Source organism: Manacus vitellinus, unplaced genomic scaffold (genome assembly GCF_001715985.3).
Source record: "Manacus vitellinus isolate BGI_N305 unplaced genomic scaffold, ASM171598v3 scaffold_29_pilon, whole genome shotgun sequence".
In the NCBI taxonomy this organism is placed as follows: domain Eukaryota; kingdom Metazoa; phylum Chordata; class Aves; order Passeriformes; family Pipridae; genus Manacus; species Manacus vitellinus.
This window is the reverse complement of record NW_021940207.1, coordinates 2,727,320-2,746,573: the sequence shown is the minus strand read 5'-3', so window position 1 is coordinate 2,746,573 and position 19,254 is coordinate 2,727,320. Positions and strand designations below refer to the sequence as shown.

Here is a 19,254-nt window from a genome sequence, read left to right as displayed (position 1 = left end):
AGGGGACACAGCTGGACACCCTCACTGCAACATCCTGAGCCACGGTGCTTCACCGAGCTGAGGGGAAGAAAAATGCCATCCCCACTCCAGAAACCACATCTTCTTTCCTCTCCTTTGCTCTGGAAGGGTCTCTGAGTGGGCTCCAAGGGGCCCCTCAAGGGCTGTGGGTTTTGGGGACACCTCCTTGGTGGCAGGTGTGAGTGTTGATGTGCGAGTGCTGCCGGGCTGTTCCACACCAAGGCTGTCCTTCGCAGCAGCAGCAGCAGCAGCGTCTGGACACATAGAAATGCACCACAAACACATCACTGATAGGAAGCGTAGCAAGAAAACATCGCAGCTCCCAAAACCGGGCATCACCGGGGTCGCATCAAAGGACATCCCCCGAGGCCACCGAGGGATGTCTGCGGGGGCGTTCAGGCCTTCCCCTGGCGGGTCCTCGGCCATGACAGGCAGCTGTGCTACTCTTCAGCCGCTCTCTCATCGGGGCACGGCGATAAAACGCCCCTCCCTCGGCCGCGGAGGCGCTGCCGGGTGTGGCGAGAGGAATGGGCGGGGGGGGCAACGAGGAACTCCCGCCCCGCTCCCGCCGGGACGCGCCGCCCGCGCTGTTGTGTCCCCGCCGGGCGCCCGTCGGCAGCGGCGCGCGCGGGCGGAAGCGGAACGCTGTTGGGCCGCGTGCGGAGAATGGACGGCCCGCCGGCACCGCGCGGCGCGGCCGGGCGCGGGGGCCGCCGCGGCGCCCGACCCCGCAGGAAGCGACCGCGCCGCCGCTCCAGGCCGTGCTAGTCGCCGACAGCTTCAATACCGCCGCTTTTTCCCCGATCGTCCAAGGACCGGCCACGGGTGAGGAATGTCCCCTGGGTGCTGTCACCGGTGCTGTTTGTCCCGGTGTGCGCCGTGCGCGGGCGGCCGGGGCGAGCAGAGGTCTGGCGAAAGGCGAGTGCTCGCCCCGCACTGGGTCTGGAGGAGGCGGCGAGGCCGTCCCGGGCTCGGGCAGCCCCCGCCGAGGCTTTTGCCGCCTCCCCGCGCGCTGCGGAAACCTCTGACAGTTCTCTGTAAACAGAGTTTATGTGTAAGAGTCTTTAAGAGTTTACTTAAGAGTCTGTGAGAGTTTATATCCCCCGTTGGAGAGGCAGCGAGGGTCTAATTGCTGCCCACTCTTCCATATGGCACCGCGCTGCTGGCTTCTCTGTGTGTGGTGCAGGAGCGGCAGCAGGTTTGGACAGGTTCGTTTGTGATAAAGAAACAAAATCTTGGTCCTTGTCAGTAGTGGGTGAAAGAATATGGCCAAAAATGGATGGGGAAAATACTTTAATTATCCGGCTCAGAGGGATATGTGTTAAAGGAGCATAAAAAGCTTCTGGAGAATTTAGGTCTGGACAATTATCTCACCTCGTTTGCTGATTAAATGTTTATGGTGCTCGTAATTATACACGCGAGCTCAGGCCTGAAACAAAGCACCAGAAATTAATTAAAGAATAGTATGAGATCATTCAGTTGTGAATCAGTAACTCAGTTTAGAAGTGTGAGTTGGATGTCAAGTCAAGAGAATACTTGCTTCACTTCAGATTGGGTTTTTTTCCCCTTGTTTAATTGTGGACATTTATATTCCTATGGCTTCATCATTCATGTCTGACAGGTTTTTCTTGAAGCAGTTAAAAGCCTGAGTCAGGGAATCAGCGCTCTGGGATTTTTTTTTTCAGTCTCTGTCATTTATTTGAGTCTTCTTGAAGAGTTTTCTGTTATAACCTCAAATTTTTATGCCCTCCTCTCAGAACTGAAAATCTACACCTATAGAAGATCAGAAATTAACTTTTACTGTTTAGATCAACTCTAAAAGTTTTTTATAAAAGGTGGTGGAGCAGTTACTTGTATTATGTTTCTGGTACTACTGGCGATATTGTATCCTAAAGTTGTAAGGGGCTGTCTATATGCTTTTTTGGGTTTGGTTTTTTTTCAGGCTCTTTTACCTATGGCAAATGTGGCCATGATTGACTATACCTTGGAATTCCTAACAGCAACTGGAGTGGAAGAAACTTTTGTTTTCTGCTGTTGGAAGTCAGCTGAGATAAAAGAGCATTTGCAGTAAGAATCTCTTCTTCTTTTTAACTTTATCACAGAAAAGATTTTTCTGTCCTCCAACAAGCCTCAAAGACCTGACTCATCCTTCTGAGGAAAACTGCAAGAGATTCCCTTTCGACCGTGGTCTCCTAGCATATCTCAAAAAAGGCCGTTCCTCCTGTGTAGGAGGGTGGTTGTGCAGTGTATTGGGGTTGGGTGTTGTGGGACTGCCCCTCAATTAACCTGCTGTGTGCACAGGAGTGTCCCTGAGCCTGTCGATAGTGGGCTTGCTGTGACAGGATCCTCCTTACCTCGCCTTACAGGTGTGCCATGCACTGGGGCACTGTGTCCTAGTGTGTTCTCTGTAGGAACAGCCTCTTTGTGCCTTCCTGATGTTTCTTTTTTTCCTCCTTGCAGAAAATCCAAGTGGTGCCGCCACACGTCTCCCAACACGGTGCGGTTTGTGACCTCGGACCTGTACCGCTCCCTCGGTGACGTCCTGCGGGATGTGGATGCCAAGTCCCTCGTTCGTTCCGACTTCATTCTCGTCACTGGGGATGTGGTGTCCAATTTCAATATATCCAAAGCCCTGGAGGAGCACAAGTAGGTGCTGCTTGCCTGGTGTGCTGAGGCTCTGGGCTGTAGCTCTCTGAAGAGTGATCTCAGAGTTCTGCCCTCCTTTTTCAGGTTGCGTCGTAAGATGGAGAAGAATGTTTCTGTGATGACGATGATATTCAAGGAGTCCTCCCCTGGCCACCATGCCAGGTGCAAAGAGGATGACATTGTTATTGCTATGGACAGTGCCACAAACCGTGTCCTTCACTACCAGAGAACCCAGGGGCTGAAACGATTCCGCTTTCCTATGGTGCGTCTGAACCTGACGGGTGGAAAAGGGTTGTGGTAGTGAAGCAGCCCATGCAAGGAGGAGATCCTCCTTGAATGTGGGCTGGGGAACAGTTCTTGCTACTTCTCTTGGAGGAGCAGATGATAGGAAGTAACTTGTGGTAAACTAGCTTTTTTTTTTCCTCAACATATATTTGAGGCTTGGTGAAATTGTGCTGGGGCACACATGCTTGGGACTCATTTCAGTTTGAAAGTGGGGCAGATATATTTCTCACAGTGAAGTGTGTTGAGCCTGACTCGGGGTGGAATAACAGCAGGTGCAAGGAGTGGTGCCTCCTATAGTCTCTGCCTGTTCACCTAATAATGTGGTAAATGCTCTGTAAATGTCTGCAGAGGCACTTTCTCCAGTGAGATAGATGGACTATTTTCTTTTTTCAACTTGGAACTAAGGCTGTGATTGTACAGTATTTTCATCCCCAAATCAGTAATCAGGAGGTTGTTTTATGCCTTCAAATGAAAGCACAAATCACTGTAGAAAACCCAACTAAACAATAAAAACCAAAAATCCGACACTGCCCCAAAACCCAACAACACAAAACCAGCCGACAGTTGTAAAAAATTTACAGGGGGATTTCATAGCTGTGAACTATGAAAATTGTATTTTGATTTATCAAATTTTTTTTGTACATTAGTACAGAGACTGAGGTAAAGAGCCTCCTGGGGGAAAAGTGATTGTTGGAAGTACAAGCTGTTTCTTGGAGAGCTGCAGTGTGTAAGGGTGAGGACAGTCTCTACTGACTGACACTCAGCTCTTTGTGTGACCAGGCTGTGCCTGCTAAGCTTGGGTCTAGTGTAGATCATAGATTTCTCTGATCTTCAGAACTTCAGCCACTTTAATAATTCAGTCAGTACTGCCCCTGGCTCATAGAAGGCTTTTGGGGTTCAGTACTGTGTGAATCACTTGGATCATCTGAATTTTTTCCTCTTTCAGAGTCTGTTCCAGAACTCTATTGAGAACGTTGAGGTGCGCCATGACTTGCTGGATTGTCACATCAGCATCTGCTCTCCACAGGTGAGCTCTGCCCTTCCAGGGGTCCAAAATTCAGTCTGCATTGCTCCCTTTGTACTGCTGGTGTGCAGGGCTGCATGTGGCCTGAGTACTGGGTTTGGAAAACAGAATTCTCAGTGGCTGAGCTGAGAGCCTGGGTGGTCATGTGGTGCTGCTCTGTGGAACATATGGGTGCTCAGCCTGTATCTGGCACCCACTGCTTGAGCCCAGGCGGAACTACACAGTGGATGTATCCAGAGACTGACTGATCTGGCACAGAATGAAACTATTCCAGAAAATAAGTGATTTCATTTTGGATATAGTAACATCTGTGGAACAGAGGTGATGGCTGTGCTGTGGAAAGCGTCAGTACCTGCAGACTGGTACCATACTAGGGTAACATTCAGGGTTATTCCAGCCAAGCCTCACTAACATCTCTTCCACATCAGATAAAACTTGTCTGCAGCCTTCCCTTGGGAATTAAACTACAAAGTGAGACTGGGCAGATTGCTTGGAAATGCTAAAGCAATGTTTTACCCCTTTTGAAAACCAGAATCCGTTCATGGATTCTGGCAGAGGAAGAGGAGATGGGAAGGTCAACATTCCTATCAGAAGGAGTCAGAGCTTTATTCCAGGCAAGAGCATCACTTTCCTGTATTTTATAACTTGGCTCTCTGAGAACTGCTCAATAGCCACTAATTACCAGGCTTCCCTGGCAACATTTTCTCTAACTATATTATTTCCTTTGTTTTATTTCTGACAGGTGGCCGAGCTGTTCACAGACAATTTTGACTACCAGACACGGGATGACTTTGTGCGTGGTCTGTTGGTGAATGAGGAGGTAAGGAGAGAGTTGTTACAAGGGAGATCCTATTGCCTTGCCTTAGAGAATCTCCTGATGTTCTCCTGCCTGTCTCCCAGGTCCTGGGGAACCAGATCCATATGCATGTAACGACGGAAGAGTATGGTGCTCATATATGCAACCTGCTGATGTATGAGGCTGTGTGCTCCGACATCATCCGGCGCTGGGTTTATCCTCTCACTCCGGAGATGAACTTCACTGATGACAAGAACCAGAGTTACACGCATTCCAAACACAACATTTACCGAGGGGTGGATGTTAGCCTTGGCCACGGCAGCATCCTGGAAGAGAATGTGCTCATCGGGCAGGGAACGGTCATTGGCAGCAACTGCTCCATCACAAACAGTGTCATTGGGCAGAACTGTAGGATAGGTGAGTACAAGAATGGGGTTCGTGCCAGCCTTGCCAGGCCAGGGCATAGGTTGCTGGGATTTAGTTTTTAATGTGCATTTGGCACTGAGAGGGGATGACAGGTGGGTTCTGATTGATTTCTAGTGGGAAGAAAGGAGAAAACCTTGTTTTTCCAGCAGGGGAAATAGATTAAAGTTTTCAGGGTACTACAGTGAAGCTGGAAGCTGAAAAGTACTTCATGGAAATGAGTTGTTTCAGCAATAGAGAATGCATGAACTTTACTGATCTAGAGTTACTACCCACCAAATTCATCCTGCAAATGAGGGACATCTGTTCCCATTCTTGTGAGTTGCTTGGTACTCCTTCCTAGCCTTGGCTGGATTTTCTGGGTTTTTTTTGTTATTTGGCTGTGTTTGTCCAAAATCAACATATCAGTTGTTACTCTAAACTTAAGTCTCTGTAGAGAACAAACTTGTCTTTCAGCTTTGGGTAAGAAGTGGCCATAGGCCTCTAAGGCAAATTTTTGCCTGTCATCTAACATCCATCGTGCATCAAGGGTGTTGGAATTCAGTAAGATGCTGTCTAGTGGACTCAGCAGTGTGGGAGAGCAGCAGACTGCCTTGCTCAACATATTTGTACTTGGTGCTGTGTAACAGGTGATAAAGTTGTTTTGGACGGAGCTTTCCTGTGGGACAGAGTACACATAGCAGATAATGTGGAGATCCACCATTCTGTTGTCTGTGACGAGGCTGAAGTGAAGGAGAAAGTAAAGCTAAAGCCCCGCTGTGTCCTCTCTTCTCAGGTGAGATGATTTTTGTCTGGTCTGCTTTGTGTCTTCCTTGGCAGGTTACTAAACTTGTACTAGACCATACCAGAATACAGGGCTGCTCCAAGGTTTTTTGCAGGGATGATGACTGTGCTACTCTACCACCTTTTTCTTCCCTTTGTTTGGCTGGGGCAGTGTGGTGTGGGATCTGGCAGTGCTGATGTCTTCAGTTACACTTGTTAATAAGAGCCTGTCTGGAGCAGCTGTTGTCCCTGCTGGTGGAGGTACCTGGGGGCAGTCAGGGTGTTGTTTCATTAAGATATGTTGTACATATTTGCAGGTAGTAGTAGGTCCTGGCATTACTCTCTCTGAGGGCACAGTGATCTCTCTGCACCCCCCAGATGAGGAGGAAGAGGACGATGACCAGTTCAGCGATGATTCTGGTGTGAACAAGGAGGAGAGCAAAGTGAAACTGAAAGGTATGAGAGTCTCTGGCTCCATGCACCAAGGCTGTGCAAGGGCTTTGCCTTCCATGATCTTTTGGAGTCTTTCCCTCCCTCATTCAGCAGTGCCAGGCTGGAGCTTAGTGCTGCATTCAGCTTGGAACCTACGTGCTTTCATTAAGGCAAGCAAGAATATTCAGCTCAAAGCTGGACAGTGAGATGCACCTCAATATCCCAGTATTAAAATCTTGGAGGCTCAGGTATATTTCATTTTCCTTCAAGTAGGAGCCCTGTAGGAGACAATAAGATCAAATTGGAAGAGATGTTAAGTTCAAGGCAGTTGCAAGATGTATGTCCTCGTATCTGGACTGTGTCCAGGGGCTTTGTCCTTGTGAAGTACTCTTTTTACAATCTGGGTTTGTCAAGGGATCTAAACACGGTCTGCTGAATGCTGCTGCTGTAGGGAGGAGTAAATCGGTCACTTGTCAAGACAAGTGAGAAGATAAAAGCTGAAATCTGTATGCATCTGCAGGAATCCCAGCTCCCTCTTGAAGGATATTTAGGGACAGTAATGTGCAGGTTATACCAGTTTATTTCAGTTTTACCTGTAACCAGATCCAGTACATCTATGCTCTGATTGCTGATTCTTTTTCAGGTTACAATAAAAAGGATGTAGGCTCAGAGGGCAGAGGCTATCTCTGGAAACCAGATGACAAGAATGAAGAGGATGAAGAAGAGCAGAGACAAAGCCTATGGGGTGAGGAAAAGTTTAGTGTGGTCACCTGGGGATGAAGAGACAGACCTGTGTTGGGGAAACTGGCCAAGTGGGATGTTGATAGTTGTGTGTAGAGCAAGACTTGAGCTTTGTGAAGCAGACTGGCTCCAGGTAACACCTGTGTGTGGAGGCAAGGTGAGAGGTGAAAGCAATTGGTGGACTACATCCTCTCTTCCTGTGCTCTGTGGAAGGTGCTTATTAGATAAGTGACTTGCTCTAACATCCAGAGCTATCTGTGCTGTGAATGCTGCACTATGGGGTACTAGGCCCTCCCTCAGAGGAAATATGCTTTGGCTATTCCAGGTGCTGCTGGCTTTCTTCCTGGGAGTGACAGTGTCTGCTGACATTGCTCCATCGTGAGTCAGCAGCCTGCGCAAAATGCATTTGCTTCTATCCCTGTCCTTTGTTGTCTGCCTGCAGACTCTCAAAAAATGCCATTATCCTAGTGCCAGCTGCAGCGTTCCCTCTGCAGCAAATCTAATCATCTGAACCTGTAAATAGAAGCTTCCCTGCAAGGACAGATAGTTGCTGACTTGGTTGGGAAGTCCCTAGGACACCTGTTTCCTCGTGCATGTGATAGTTGCAGCTTTTGGGTGCTGAATGGTGCGTCTTCTCTTCTTCCTCAGGCCCAGCTATGCATTCAGAGGAAGAGAGCGAGTCAGACAGTGACCTGAGCATGGGCTCTGAGGAGCCAGATAGTCGGGCAGCATCCCCTCAGCTGGATGACATCAAAGGTGAGAGATGGGTGGAAAGAACTATGGTGACTCTGCAGAGATAATGCAATGTGTGAGATTTGTGCTGCTTTCTCTGTGTGTATTGGAAAATTTGTGGATGTCTATAATATGCTGTTTCCTGGCTTCACTTTCTGCATATTCTACAGAGGTCTTTAATATTCTCTGTATCCTTGTTGTGTTAACCCAAGGCAGCCAAGGATGAGAAACTAGACAGAGATCCTCCATCTTTCTCATTCCTGATCACTGGGTCTACATGAAAGAGCTCCCTAAATTGTCTGTTTAAATGGCAGGGCTATTGCCTAAACTCAGAGACTGTGGGAAGGTCCAGCAGAGTTTCCCTGTGTGGACAGCTTAGTGCTGTTCTTGATGGAGAATTCAATGTCCTTGTAGGAGCTGTGTCTTTTGGCAGAGATGTTTTGGTTTTCTCTTTTGTTATGTTGAGCTTATCTGGATTTGAAATGGGTTCAAGCCAAACTGAAAAAAAAAAAACAACCAAGTTTTCATGTTGGAATATCTCCCCTAAGGAAATTAAATCAATAGATTTTAGGTTAGAATTCATATCTTTAGTTATGGGAAGATCAGGTTTGTCTGAACGGGAAAAGCAAGATTGTGAAAGTATAATAGAAATTCCACTCTAAAAGGTTACCTGTAGAGGTAAATAGCTTTGTACTGGTTTCTGTGGATCAATGATTTCTAGTAGGTAGTTTCCTATATTTCCTATATTTGAATTATATCCCATTATTTATAAGCATAGTTGCTGTGGGTTTGTGTCAGCTTACAGAGAACAAATAGACATCAGTCTCAGAATGCTTCCTTTGTGAAAGGCATAGTTCCTTCAGTAATGAGCATTTTGAAGAATCTGTGCTTTTCCCTCACATCTAACTGCCTGTCCTTTCTTTCATTAGTTTTCCAGAATGAGGTTCTGGGTACATTACAGAGGGGTGAAGAAGAAAACATTTCCTGTGACAACCTGGTCCTGGAAATAAACTCCCTCAAGTGAGTGTTCCCCTAGGGATGCTGTCCCTTATGCTGAATGGTCAAGTTTGACAGCAGACCTGTCAAAAGAAGAGGAGAAACCATATGAATGCTCTTGTTTGATTGTTAAACATTAATTTTATCAGTATGGAGCATGACAAATGCAGCTTAGAGATCATGACTGAATGACAGCAGAAGTTGATTGAGAGCACCAGCTGCATCTGTAGCATCCTTGGTGGTTAGGCTTTTCCTGCCCTGGTTCTGTAAGGAGAGATTGAATTGCTGTTAAGTAACTGTGGACTGAAGAGAGCAAGCCAGTTCTTGGCACAACTGCCTGTGAGTTCACACAGGGTCTGCTGCTCTGTGCATTGCAGCACTCAGCCAGGTGCCTGCAGCTGGGGCTGTGCTGTGGCTTGTCCACACTGCTTTTACAGCAGCAAGTCTAGAACACATAATCGGAGTGCCTTTTACCTGGTATTTCTCAAATCCAAACCTGTTTCCCTTCTTTTGTGCAAGAGCATTGCTATAGCACTCTGGTAAGTGTGAGGGTGCTATCCTTGCAGCAGTTTGTTCCACTGTGATAGCAGATTTTCAGGACTTGTGGCCTTTGCAGGGCCTGATGTAATGCAAGGTGGTTTTATTGCCTGAATATTTGGAAAACCAATCAACCAAGTAAAAAAACAAGTCTGGAAGATGAAAATCAGATTTTCTGCTGTATCTCTGTGAAGAGCTACAGTCTGCAGATTGACAGTGTGAAATGTTGGGGTGTTTTTGCCTTTTTCATCGTAGATACGCATATAACATTGGCCTGAAGGAGATGATGCAGGTGCTCAGTAAAGTGATCCTGGAGTTCCCACTGCAGCAGCTGGATGCAAACCTGGACTCCCAAAGCTATTTCTCAGCATTACTTCCTGTAAGTCCTGCTCCATTTGACTCTTCTTTGGACTTGTCTCCTAATGTGTAGCCATCCCTTTGTGTGCCCCAGGTAGTTCCTGGCTGAGAAGTCTCTTTGGTTAATCCTGAAGCCAGTTGCACTCCATGAGTTCACGAGCCTCTTCATCTTCTATAGAAGTAAAAGTGAACTGAAACTATTGTACCTACTTGACAGAACTCTGCTGAGACTGTAGGTGTGGGAGCTCTCCTTCAGTACCTGTGGTTTGTCTCTGTTTCCTGTGTGGGATAGAAGGGCATCGCTGGTGTAGAAGAGAAAAGAAAAGGTCTGTTAGTGATGTCTTTACGGGCTTGCATTCCAGGAACCCTGTTCCAATCTATCTTAAGCCCTGTCCCTGGGGCAGCAAGGGGCACTCCTCTCCCAATGGGATCCTTTCCAAGGTCTTAACTTGTCTGCGTATTGTTGGTGGTGCCAATTTTTTTTTCAGTCAAATGCAAAGGCACAATATTGTTGTCTTTGTGCGAAGATAGTTCTGCTTTGTCTCTAGAGAGATGGATTGTACGATTGGGTGAGACCAGTTTCAATTTCCTGACTTATAGGAGACAAAATAGGGTAGGATCTGTTCTAAAAAGCAGGCAGTCTTGTCTTAGTGGTTTTGTTGATCCAAGCTGAAGTCATTGTAGTATTTTTGTCTCTTTATTGCCGATTTATGCATTTGACTTTGCAAAATCTACAGGTTACCAAGATGCTCTTTCACAATGAATGAGTCTGACATGTGTTTGGGACAGACTACTTTAATTTTTTTAGGACTCCTTTTATTTTTTGTAGGAGATTGATCTTAAGAGGAACACTAGACTTCCTGCTAATCCTTTCTCTGATGAAGTGTGTACTGTCAATTGATGGGGAAGGGAGAAAAGCCAATTCTCCTTTGTGTAGGTGTAAGCATGGTACTTAACACCTCCTGGACATGTGGAGATGCCTTCTGCAGGAAACATCCATGTGAACTGATCTGTTTGTCACATGGCTTAGTGAGATTTTGCTGTTCACTCTGTTTAAATTCTTTTTTGCTGTTGTTCATTTTTCCAGACTGTTTTCTTGAATAGCACGTCCTGTCCCGAAAAAAGAGAATTGAAGGGAATGACTGAAGGAAATGTTGGAGCAGATGTTAGATTCTAAGTGGAAAGCACTACATCTAGACAACAGCTTGTGTGGAATTGGTAGCTGTGTAGGATGTTAGATTTTTTTTGTCCCAGCTAGGATATGGCATCTCTTTCTGTCTCCCAGGTTGGGCTCCTAATCTAGCATGAGTGGAACAGGAGAACTTCACTGCAGCACCCAGTCAGAAGACGTTCTAAGTCTGGAATGAAAAAGATAAATGCCTAAAGTTCTGTGTAATTGCCCAAAACCTCTTTAGAAGCTAAAGACAATGGACGTACGTGAAGGGCTTACCTCTGTGTAACTTTGTCCATGTATATTTCATCAAAGGAAAGCTGGTGCTCATGTTTAACAGCTGAGACAGCAAATCAACTCACCTTTAGTGAGACACAATAGTAATCTAAATCTTATATTCAGGGAGACCGTGCCCCATGTCATGGGCAGGTGGAATTTCTCTAGGCAGGGAATTGTGTTGATTTATGAAACACAAATGATTAATCCAGACATTGCTGGTCTTCCAGGGCAGCAGCTTTGTGTATTTACCAGCAGTGCTCTGAAGAGAACAGTTCTTCAGGCAGATGATGTACAGCATCTGAAACTGTGGCTTTTCTGCAACTTGTGGTTCCCTAGTTAGTAAACAGTACACTCCATTAATTTACTAAATCTTACACTCTGGGAATCCCAAGCACTGGCTTGGTATAGGTTAGTATATAATGGAAGCACATGGCTGAAATGTGCAGCTAAAATTGCTTCAGGCAATAGCGGTATTGGGCTGAGCTCTGCTCATGATGGTGCAGATATGGCAAAATCTTATTTTGTATGAGGTGGAGATACTTACTTACATTCTGAGAGTGGTGGATATCAGAAGCCCAGTGAACCTTGCAGAACTGTTTTATGTTTCTCCCCCTCTTTGTAGCTCAGCTTTGACCAAGAGATGCTGAAGGAAGATGGGTTGCTTGTGTAAAACCAATGGTGGAACAGTCCCAGACAGTTCAGGAGGGGAAACTGTGGAAATGCCATAGTTATGATGTATGGTTTGACTTGAAACCACAGTATGTGCTCTGAAGTGATGGCTCCCAAGCACGAAGCTCTTAAGTGTTGCAGCAGTTTTAGGAAACAAGCATCTGGTAAAGGATATGCCCATGGGTACGTTTTTCAGATGAAACAGGGAGGCTCGAGAAATAGAGGTATCCAGTTTGATGTATGCCAGGTGTCTTGTTCAGCTCTTGCACAGGATGTAGAGCACAGACTTTTCCTGGAACTGTAGACAGGGATTCTGTAACGTTGTGCAAGATAACACAACGTGAGATTGCTTATATCTGGGGCCAAAATGGATCTCTGCTTTCACTGAAGCCCTCTATGGTGATCAGCACAGATGCTCTTGTGGTGTAACATGTTGGAATTATAGTTTTGTCCCTCATGTTTTGCATGTACATCATGATGGTGTTCTGTGCTGGGGGTAGATGTAAAATAGTTTTAGTGTCAAGACTGTCCTTCTGACAAGAGAACGGGATCACAAACCTCTTTGGGGTTTGAATTTGTGATGAATCAACCTGTCAGAGGGATTTTATTGCTTTCTCTGGACTGTAGATTGTTTTGAGGATTTACCTGGGTAGAGTCAAAGCCTGGAAAGTTATAGTATTGTCCATAAGGCTCTCTGTCAGGTATCTTTTCATGCTTTTCAGTGTTTATCAAATCAAAAATAATTGCAAGCTTCTAATTATCCAGTTCAGAGTTTTCATGATCTCCCCAAATGGCCTCTCTGGTCATACAGGCTCAGAGGATGTTTTTACTGGGACCTGAGCCCTCCTTTCCCCAGTAGCACCAGCTACACTGCAGTGCATGTTCTCAGCCTGAGATGGTATATTTTTTTTCTCCTTTCCCTTTCCCAGCAATAGGCACGCTGGATTGAGTCCTGGAGTTGTGAGTGTTTATAGCTCTGCTTTCTTTATAAATAACTTACTTTCAGAAACTCAACAGCTTCTGTCAACAGAAAGGTATTACAAAGTGTTTTTGAGCCTGGAAGGAACTGGATAGTAGCTTTACTACATTTGAGGTGAAGATTCTGAAGAATAATAAAAATACAGGAGATGGTGTAGAGGAGGAGAAGAGTATCTAGGATTAAACATTTTGCTAAAGGCTAAAATACTTTCTGGAAATATGCCACACAACCCTCAGTTTTTTGTTGTGACACCGTTATGATTAGAATCATTCTGTGCTATTACTGTTGTTCCTTGAGCCAGGTGATGTAGTACTATACAAATCAGTTTGTTTATACTAATCCCCTCCTTTGTTTCTGCTTGAGGCATGCAAATTCTGGCCTGGTTGCGTAGAAAATATGTCTGAAGAAGTGATGGAATGTAGTACCATGGAGTAGATGAGCACTGTTTCCTAGCACAGACTGTCTTTGGTAGTCCACACTGGCCTGAACCATCACCACAGTCTGGGTTCCACCCCTGCTGTGTGTCCTCTAGCTCTCCTTCTGTCAGGGCTACTGCCTGTTAACAATTGTCCTGGACAGAATAATGCTGATTAACCCTGAATGTAGGTGACTCAGAGCTCCTTCATCACACCCCAAGCCCCTGTGAATTAAATGTTTCCCTGAAAAACAGACCAGATGTGTTCTATAAGGAGACACTGCTGAAGGCACAGCAAAACAGTGTATATGTTCAGGTGTACCAGGGATGTAGTTGCAGGATCATCTGCTGTTGAATTACTCCATTTAATAAGATATGGTAACTCTGATTTAATTTCCTGCAGTGTTTTTGTAGAATGATCTGGTCATGATGTGGCCAATGCAGAATTTTTGTACTTTATCCGAGTTCTGATACCTTCTAAAATTGTTATGGACAGGGATCTAAGTATTACCTCCTGTCCCTGATTCAGGTCAGTCTGTGCTGCTTTGCAGAGCTTCCAGCTGCTTGCTTCCCAGCTATGTGCAACAACTGAAAGAGCTATGGAGGACTTGGACAGAAATATTATTTGAAGAGGCAGCACCAAAATCATGAAACTTAAGACTTCATAAAAAATAAGCCTTGGAGGAGAGAACTGAGATCAGCTAATAGTGTAACAATTTCTTGCCCTTCACCCTTCCCACCCATTCCCTGCAGCAGACTCCAGGATCCAAGCAAGCCTGTAGGCACACAGCAGACGTGTGACTTGCAGTCAGGGGCTGCTCTGCTGTGTTCCTGTTTCAGGGGTAGCTGTTTTTCACTGTTCACTTCCTCTCAGCTGGTAATTATCCTGGCACTGTCTTTTTCTGTGTTTTCTTATTTGTTCTTCCACTTTGAAAGAGAATTCCACTGAAATGTCAAATGCTCTGTTGGGGGGAAGCTTTGAGTAGCATATATGTGTCTCTCCTTACTGGTCTGCTGTGATTTGCTTTAAATACCAGATTCCATTGAACACATTTATTGTGATGATCTGGTATTCATCCAGAGAGGCAAAAACAAGAAAGTTAACGGATGTCGTCAAAGCTGCTTAGTAAAACCAGGTCCTGTCTGCACATGTGCAAATGGACAGAGTGGGGTAAATACATGAAGTGGTCATTTGAATGGTTTCTTAAAATGCTTCCCTGAGCCAGTTTCTTAGTGCAGCACAGCTGAGACACAGGGCTGAGTGCACCCGTCCATCTCAGCTCAGGAGCTCTTCTGTGTTTTCCCCCTGCAGCTGTTGAAGAACTGGACCCCGTTGTTTAAGAACTACATAAAACGAGCATCAGATCACTTGAATGCCTTATGTGCCATTGAGGAATTCTTCCTGGAACATGACAGTCTCTGTGCATCGATAGCTAAAGTGAGTATCTGCTCCCAAATCTGAGGACCTGTTTTTGCTGGATTCACGGTGAAATGCATCCTATTTGCATCATCAGCTTGTCTGCTTTAGAGGAGAGAATTTTGGGGTCTCAGTGGAGAGGGCGTGTAGGAAATCCATCTATAACAATTTCCTTTAAGAAAAAAAAAGTACTGTGTCTGCCTGTGCCTCTGAGGGAGCACAGCTGAGGGTGAGTATTAATTACCAGCCTGCAGCCTGCAGGGAGCTATTATTTTGCAGCTTCTAACCTCGATGCCTTTGTTCTGTGACACTGGAAGAGGCGAGGCCATTATGAAACTAGAAATAAAGAGAAGCTGACGTGGCTGATTACCTGTCTCCCCGTTTCTGAGAGTTTTCAGTATATTCCTCCTCACCCTCCTTCACAAATACTTTGTCCCTGCATTTGTTCTTCCCTATCACATGAAGAGCATTTGACTTGGATTGCAAGTCTTTCCTTTAGCAGCAACTCAGGAAACCTCTGTCTTTTTTGGAAGAGCTCTCCTAGAGCCTACTTAACTCTTGGTTCCTCAAGAAAGAGTAATCCTAACTTCTACTGGTGCTTCTAGCTGATGGCAAACCACTTAGGACTGGAGCCAAAAGCCTTCAGTTTGGTGAGCCAAAATGCCCTTGAATTACAGCAATTGTTTGGCATGTGTCCATTGTTCTAGGGGCCTGAGTTTCCCTGGAGGCTGGGAATTGAAGTGACACTTTATATTTGGAGTTGGCAGCCAGCTTTGTTAGTGCTCTGCTGCAAGGAGACCGACTGCAAAGTGCCTGCTCTGCCTGAGCACAAAGGCACCCTGAGAAAGCCTGATTGTGTCTCCTCCTCGCTCACAGGGCAGGGGCTTGAGCTGATGAATGACCAATTGCTTTGACACCTGCCATAAGGCACTGCTAAGAGAGAGCTGGCAGGAGGAGGGAGCCTGGGGCAGAGCTGCATAGGTTCATGCTCTTCTGCACGTGTCCCCGTTGTGTGTATGTGGACCTGCATCAGCTGCTTGTTAGATCTGCTTTGGGGAGGGGTTTGGGTTGCTTTAAAAAGAGAACTTAAGTAACATCTTGAACTGACATCCTCTGTGGCCGTTTGTTGCTCAGGACCCTCATACCCATCATCCACAGAGCTGAAGCTGATGGAGCTTGAACTTCGACTCACTATGTGTCATAATGTTTAACTGTCAGGAGCATAAGGCTTGGTAGGAGAAGCACAGTTATTTTTAACAGTAAAAGGAAAATGAAGCAGACTGAGTGCCTTCTGTTGAAGATGTAGCTGAGAGACACAGATTACGTGCAAATTTTGTACTTGGACGTGAGCTAGTCCCAAAAGAGCTTATAGGACGCCTGTTGCTCTTTTCTAATTGATGCAGGTGTTGATGACATTTTACCAGCTGGAAATTCTGGAAGAAGATGTAATTCTCAATTGGTTCTCTTTGCGGGACACGTCTGACAAAGGAAAGCAGCTTCGGAAAAACCAGCGGGTAAGTCCCAAAGGTGTTTGAAGAGGCCGTGGTGGGGGAACAGAGAGACAACAGCTGCTGAAAGAAACTTGGAGTGGAGTTTGGTGCGACTGTCACCTTCTGTGGAGCAGCTGCCATTACATGGTAGGCCAAGAAACACACCAGTGCACTGAACATTAAGCAACACAACTTTGTTCTCCAGAACAGACGTTTCTGTGCATTCTGCCACAATCATCCTGTTTGGATGACGAATGGAAGTAGTAGGATTGTTTCTGGTGTGCTCCCTGTAGCACAAGGCCAGCACTTTCTGGAGTAGCAGCACAGCTTCTCTAAGCCAACACCCATTTGAAATGGGCTTTAGGCCAATGCCCTGTGTGCTGGCCCCATGCAATTCCTTTGAAGCTTTCATTCCTGGCTCACCAGTCCCTTTGCATATATTTCTAAATGTTTGCTGTACTGAGTGGTTTCATTTGGCTTCTGTTGCAAGGAGCATATAAACTTCCCTCCTCCATCAGGCAGAACTTTGTGCTGCAGTTTGGCTGAGCCCTGTTCCAGTCCTCCTCCCTGGATCTGGAAGAGGAGCAGGGGAAAAAAAGCCATTTCTGCAAAGGTTTTAAACAAAACTGTTCTTCAAAGTCAGCTATTAGTATAGGTCAGCAGTGCTTTCAGCTGCTTGTTCAAGCCCAGTTAAAAGGTAAAATGAGCTGCCTTTTTAATAGCAGTTTCTCAGGAAGTAGTTTTTTTCCCAACAGAGTTTTCCTAACATGTCTTAGCTAAGGTGCAGCTGTCATCTCTTTGCCCTCAAGCTCTGAAAAACTCTGAAACTTTTGTCTTTTTGCTAAGTGTTGTGGGGATTGTCTGACTGGAGGAATCTCCTTCAGGAATTTAGTCTGCATTTGTCTGTGGCATCCCAGTTGTTTTTCACCTAACTGTCTCCCTCTCCCTCAATCTGTCTCAGTTTCTTTGTCTTCTGGAAACACTTTCTCTTTCTTGTGTATGATAGTGATGATCACTCACACAATGTATTTGTTGAGCATTTGCAGCATCTCTTTGGTGTCAGTTGTAGCCCAATTATGTATCATTCTTTCTGCAGCTCCAGAAGTTTATCCAATGGCTGGAGGAGGCAGAGGAGGAGTCGTCTGATGGCGACCAAGACTGACGCGGTGGCTCAGCATGAGAAAAGGCTCTCACTGCCTTTCTGGGCCAAGTGGGCAGGGCAAGATCAATGCCAGTGCATGGTGTGTAGATGTGAGGCCTGACATCGAAGTGACTGACAATCCCATCATCAATTCAGTTGTGTGTTCCCAACTTCACCACTTCCCTCCCTCCCTCACTTGCACACCTTATGTTGCAACCCAGTGTAAAAACCATAAGGGAAAAGCAGGAGGTGGTGATACCTAAAATCCCTCTGGAACCTGGATATGATATACTATAAGCTATCTTTGAGGAGGTCCTTGTTACTAATACAAAGGGAATGAGGAGATGCAAATGCATGTGATGCCCATTTAGATCTAACCATCGGGATTGTGGAAGAATGGTCATACAGCTAAGGTATTTGGAGTCATTGTTGCTTCTGGGGCTAAGAGAACTCCTGCTGAAGAGACACTGGCAAGGTTGGTGAGTAAGAGCATGTGGATTAGGATCTGGAGTGCAGGACTGGGATTCAGGAGTTCCTGTGCCTGGAGAAGATGCAATTGTATGAGGATGCCCAAGGCATTTTGCAGCCTAGAAGGCACTTCTGTGATCTTTCCAAAAGGGAAAATCTCTTGCCATCTGCCATGCTAGGATCTAACACGAGGTTGCACAGTGGAGTTGGTAAAACCATGTGTTTCCCCTGCTGTAGAACCGGGGATGGTGTGTGTCAGCTCCCTGGGTGGGGTTGGCTAGCAGTGGATGTGCACTGGCCAGTGAAATGCTGTGCAGGTCGACACATCTTACATGTGATCCGTCTTCTGTGCACCCCAGCTTAGCAGACATGTTTTAGAGAAGTGTCTGTTTCTTTATTTTTTTTATAAAAAGGGAGCAGAGGTGCCTGGCTCCTCCCACTGCACCAACTACACTTGTGTTTTGCTCCGGGGGGCACTGACTGCACCAGCCGCTTTGAAGAGGATGCAAGTTCCTAAATTCTGCTCCAGTGTGAAAAGGAGTGAGTGGTATTTCCTTCAACAGCACGTGGTCTGTGTATCCACATGATTTCAGTTATACAAGCTTGCTTACTTCATGTCCTTTTATTTATTTGAAAACTTCCCTCAGACAGCAGGGAAAGTGCTGCAAACCCACTGTCAAGTTCTGCAGCCGCAGAGCAGCTCGGCAAGCAGCAGGGAGTGAGTGTGCCTCTGGCACTTTGTTGCCAGCACAGACAATATGTGGCAGCAGTAAGGCCTTTAAGAACAGCTTCCTTGAAGTGTTGCGTGCTGTGTTCTTCCCTGCTCTCAAAGAACAGAGCAAAAAGGGCACAGCGAGCATCAGCGTGTCTTCATAGGTGGGTTATTTGTTGGATGTGCTGACCTTGCCTCTGCCCCTTCAGGAGGAGCATGGAATAAATCCTTTGCAGGGGGAAATGCACTGGAGCTGCCCACTCAGGATATATTTACTTGGCTGTTCCGTGGTGCCACAATTGTCAGTGAGGGGACAGCATTGGAGACCAGGGATACTGCCTCTTAAAAGCTGATGTGCAGGCAGGGCGATCTTGTGCACTCACTATCAGTTGCCAGGATTGTGCATAAATGTCCTTGTTTTCTGACATTGCAAACTCAGTCTTGTAAATGTTGGGGAAATAGTTGGTATCTGAATTTTCTGTATCTGCCAATATTTAATTCAGGGAGCAAATAAAACCTATCCTGGTGTTACCAGCTTGTTTGCCTTTTTTTGCCTTGGGATTTTATGTCTCCAGTTGTGGTACATGCCTGAGCAGGGCTTTGTGTGTAAGCTAAATAACTCATTGCTACTTTCTCCTGAAGAGATTTTAAGCACACAATAGACAGGTGGGGAAATCAGCAGAGCATTGAATTGGTGTAAGTGTTCATTGATAACTCACGTTTACAACTAGAGAACAGTTCTGAACATAGAATCCTGAAATGGG

General features: G+C 45.9%; 1 protein-coding gene across 1 annotated transcript; it reads left to right on the top strand.

Moving 5' to 3' along the window:
• Positions 1–697: 697 nt before the first annotated feature.
• On the top strand, positions 698–19,021 carry EIF2B5 (eukaryotic translation initiation factor 2B subunit epsilon). Its single transcript, XM_008924488.3, has 16 exons — positions 698–843; positions 1,961–2,085; positions 2,479–2,664; positions 2,749–2,926; positions 3,896–3,976; positions 4,716–4,793; positions 4,874–5,186; positions 5,822–5,967; positions 6,272–6,410; positions 7,030–7,131; positions 7,776–7,883; positions 8,789–8,879; positions 9,648–9,771; positions 14,575–14,700; positions 16,083–16,193; positions 17,266–19,021. Exons 2-16 carry the CDS (start codon positions 1,973–1,975, stop codon positions 17,329–17,331), a joined length of 1,962 nt encoding a protein of 653 aa, XP_008922736.1. The 5' UTR covers positions 698–843; positions 1,961–1,972; the 3' UTR covers positions 17,332–19,021.
• Positions 19,022–19,254: the final 233 nt, after the last annotated feature.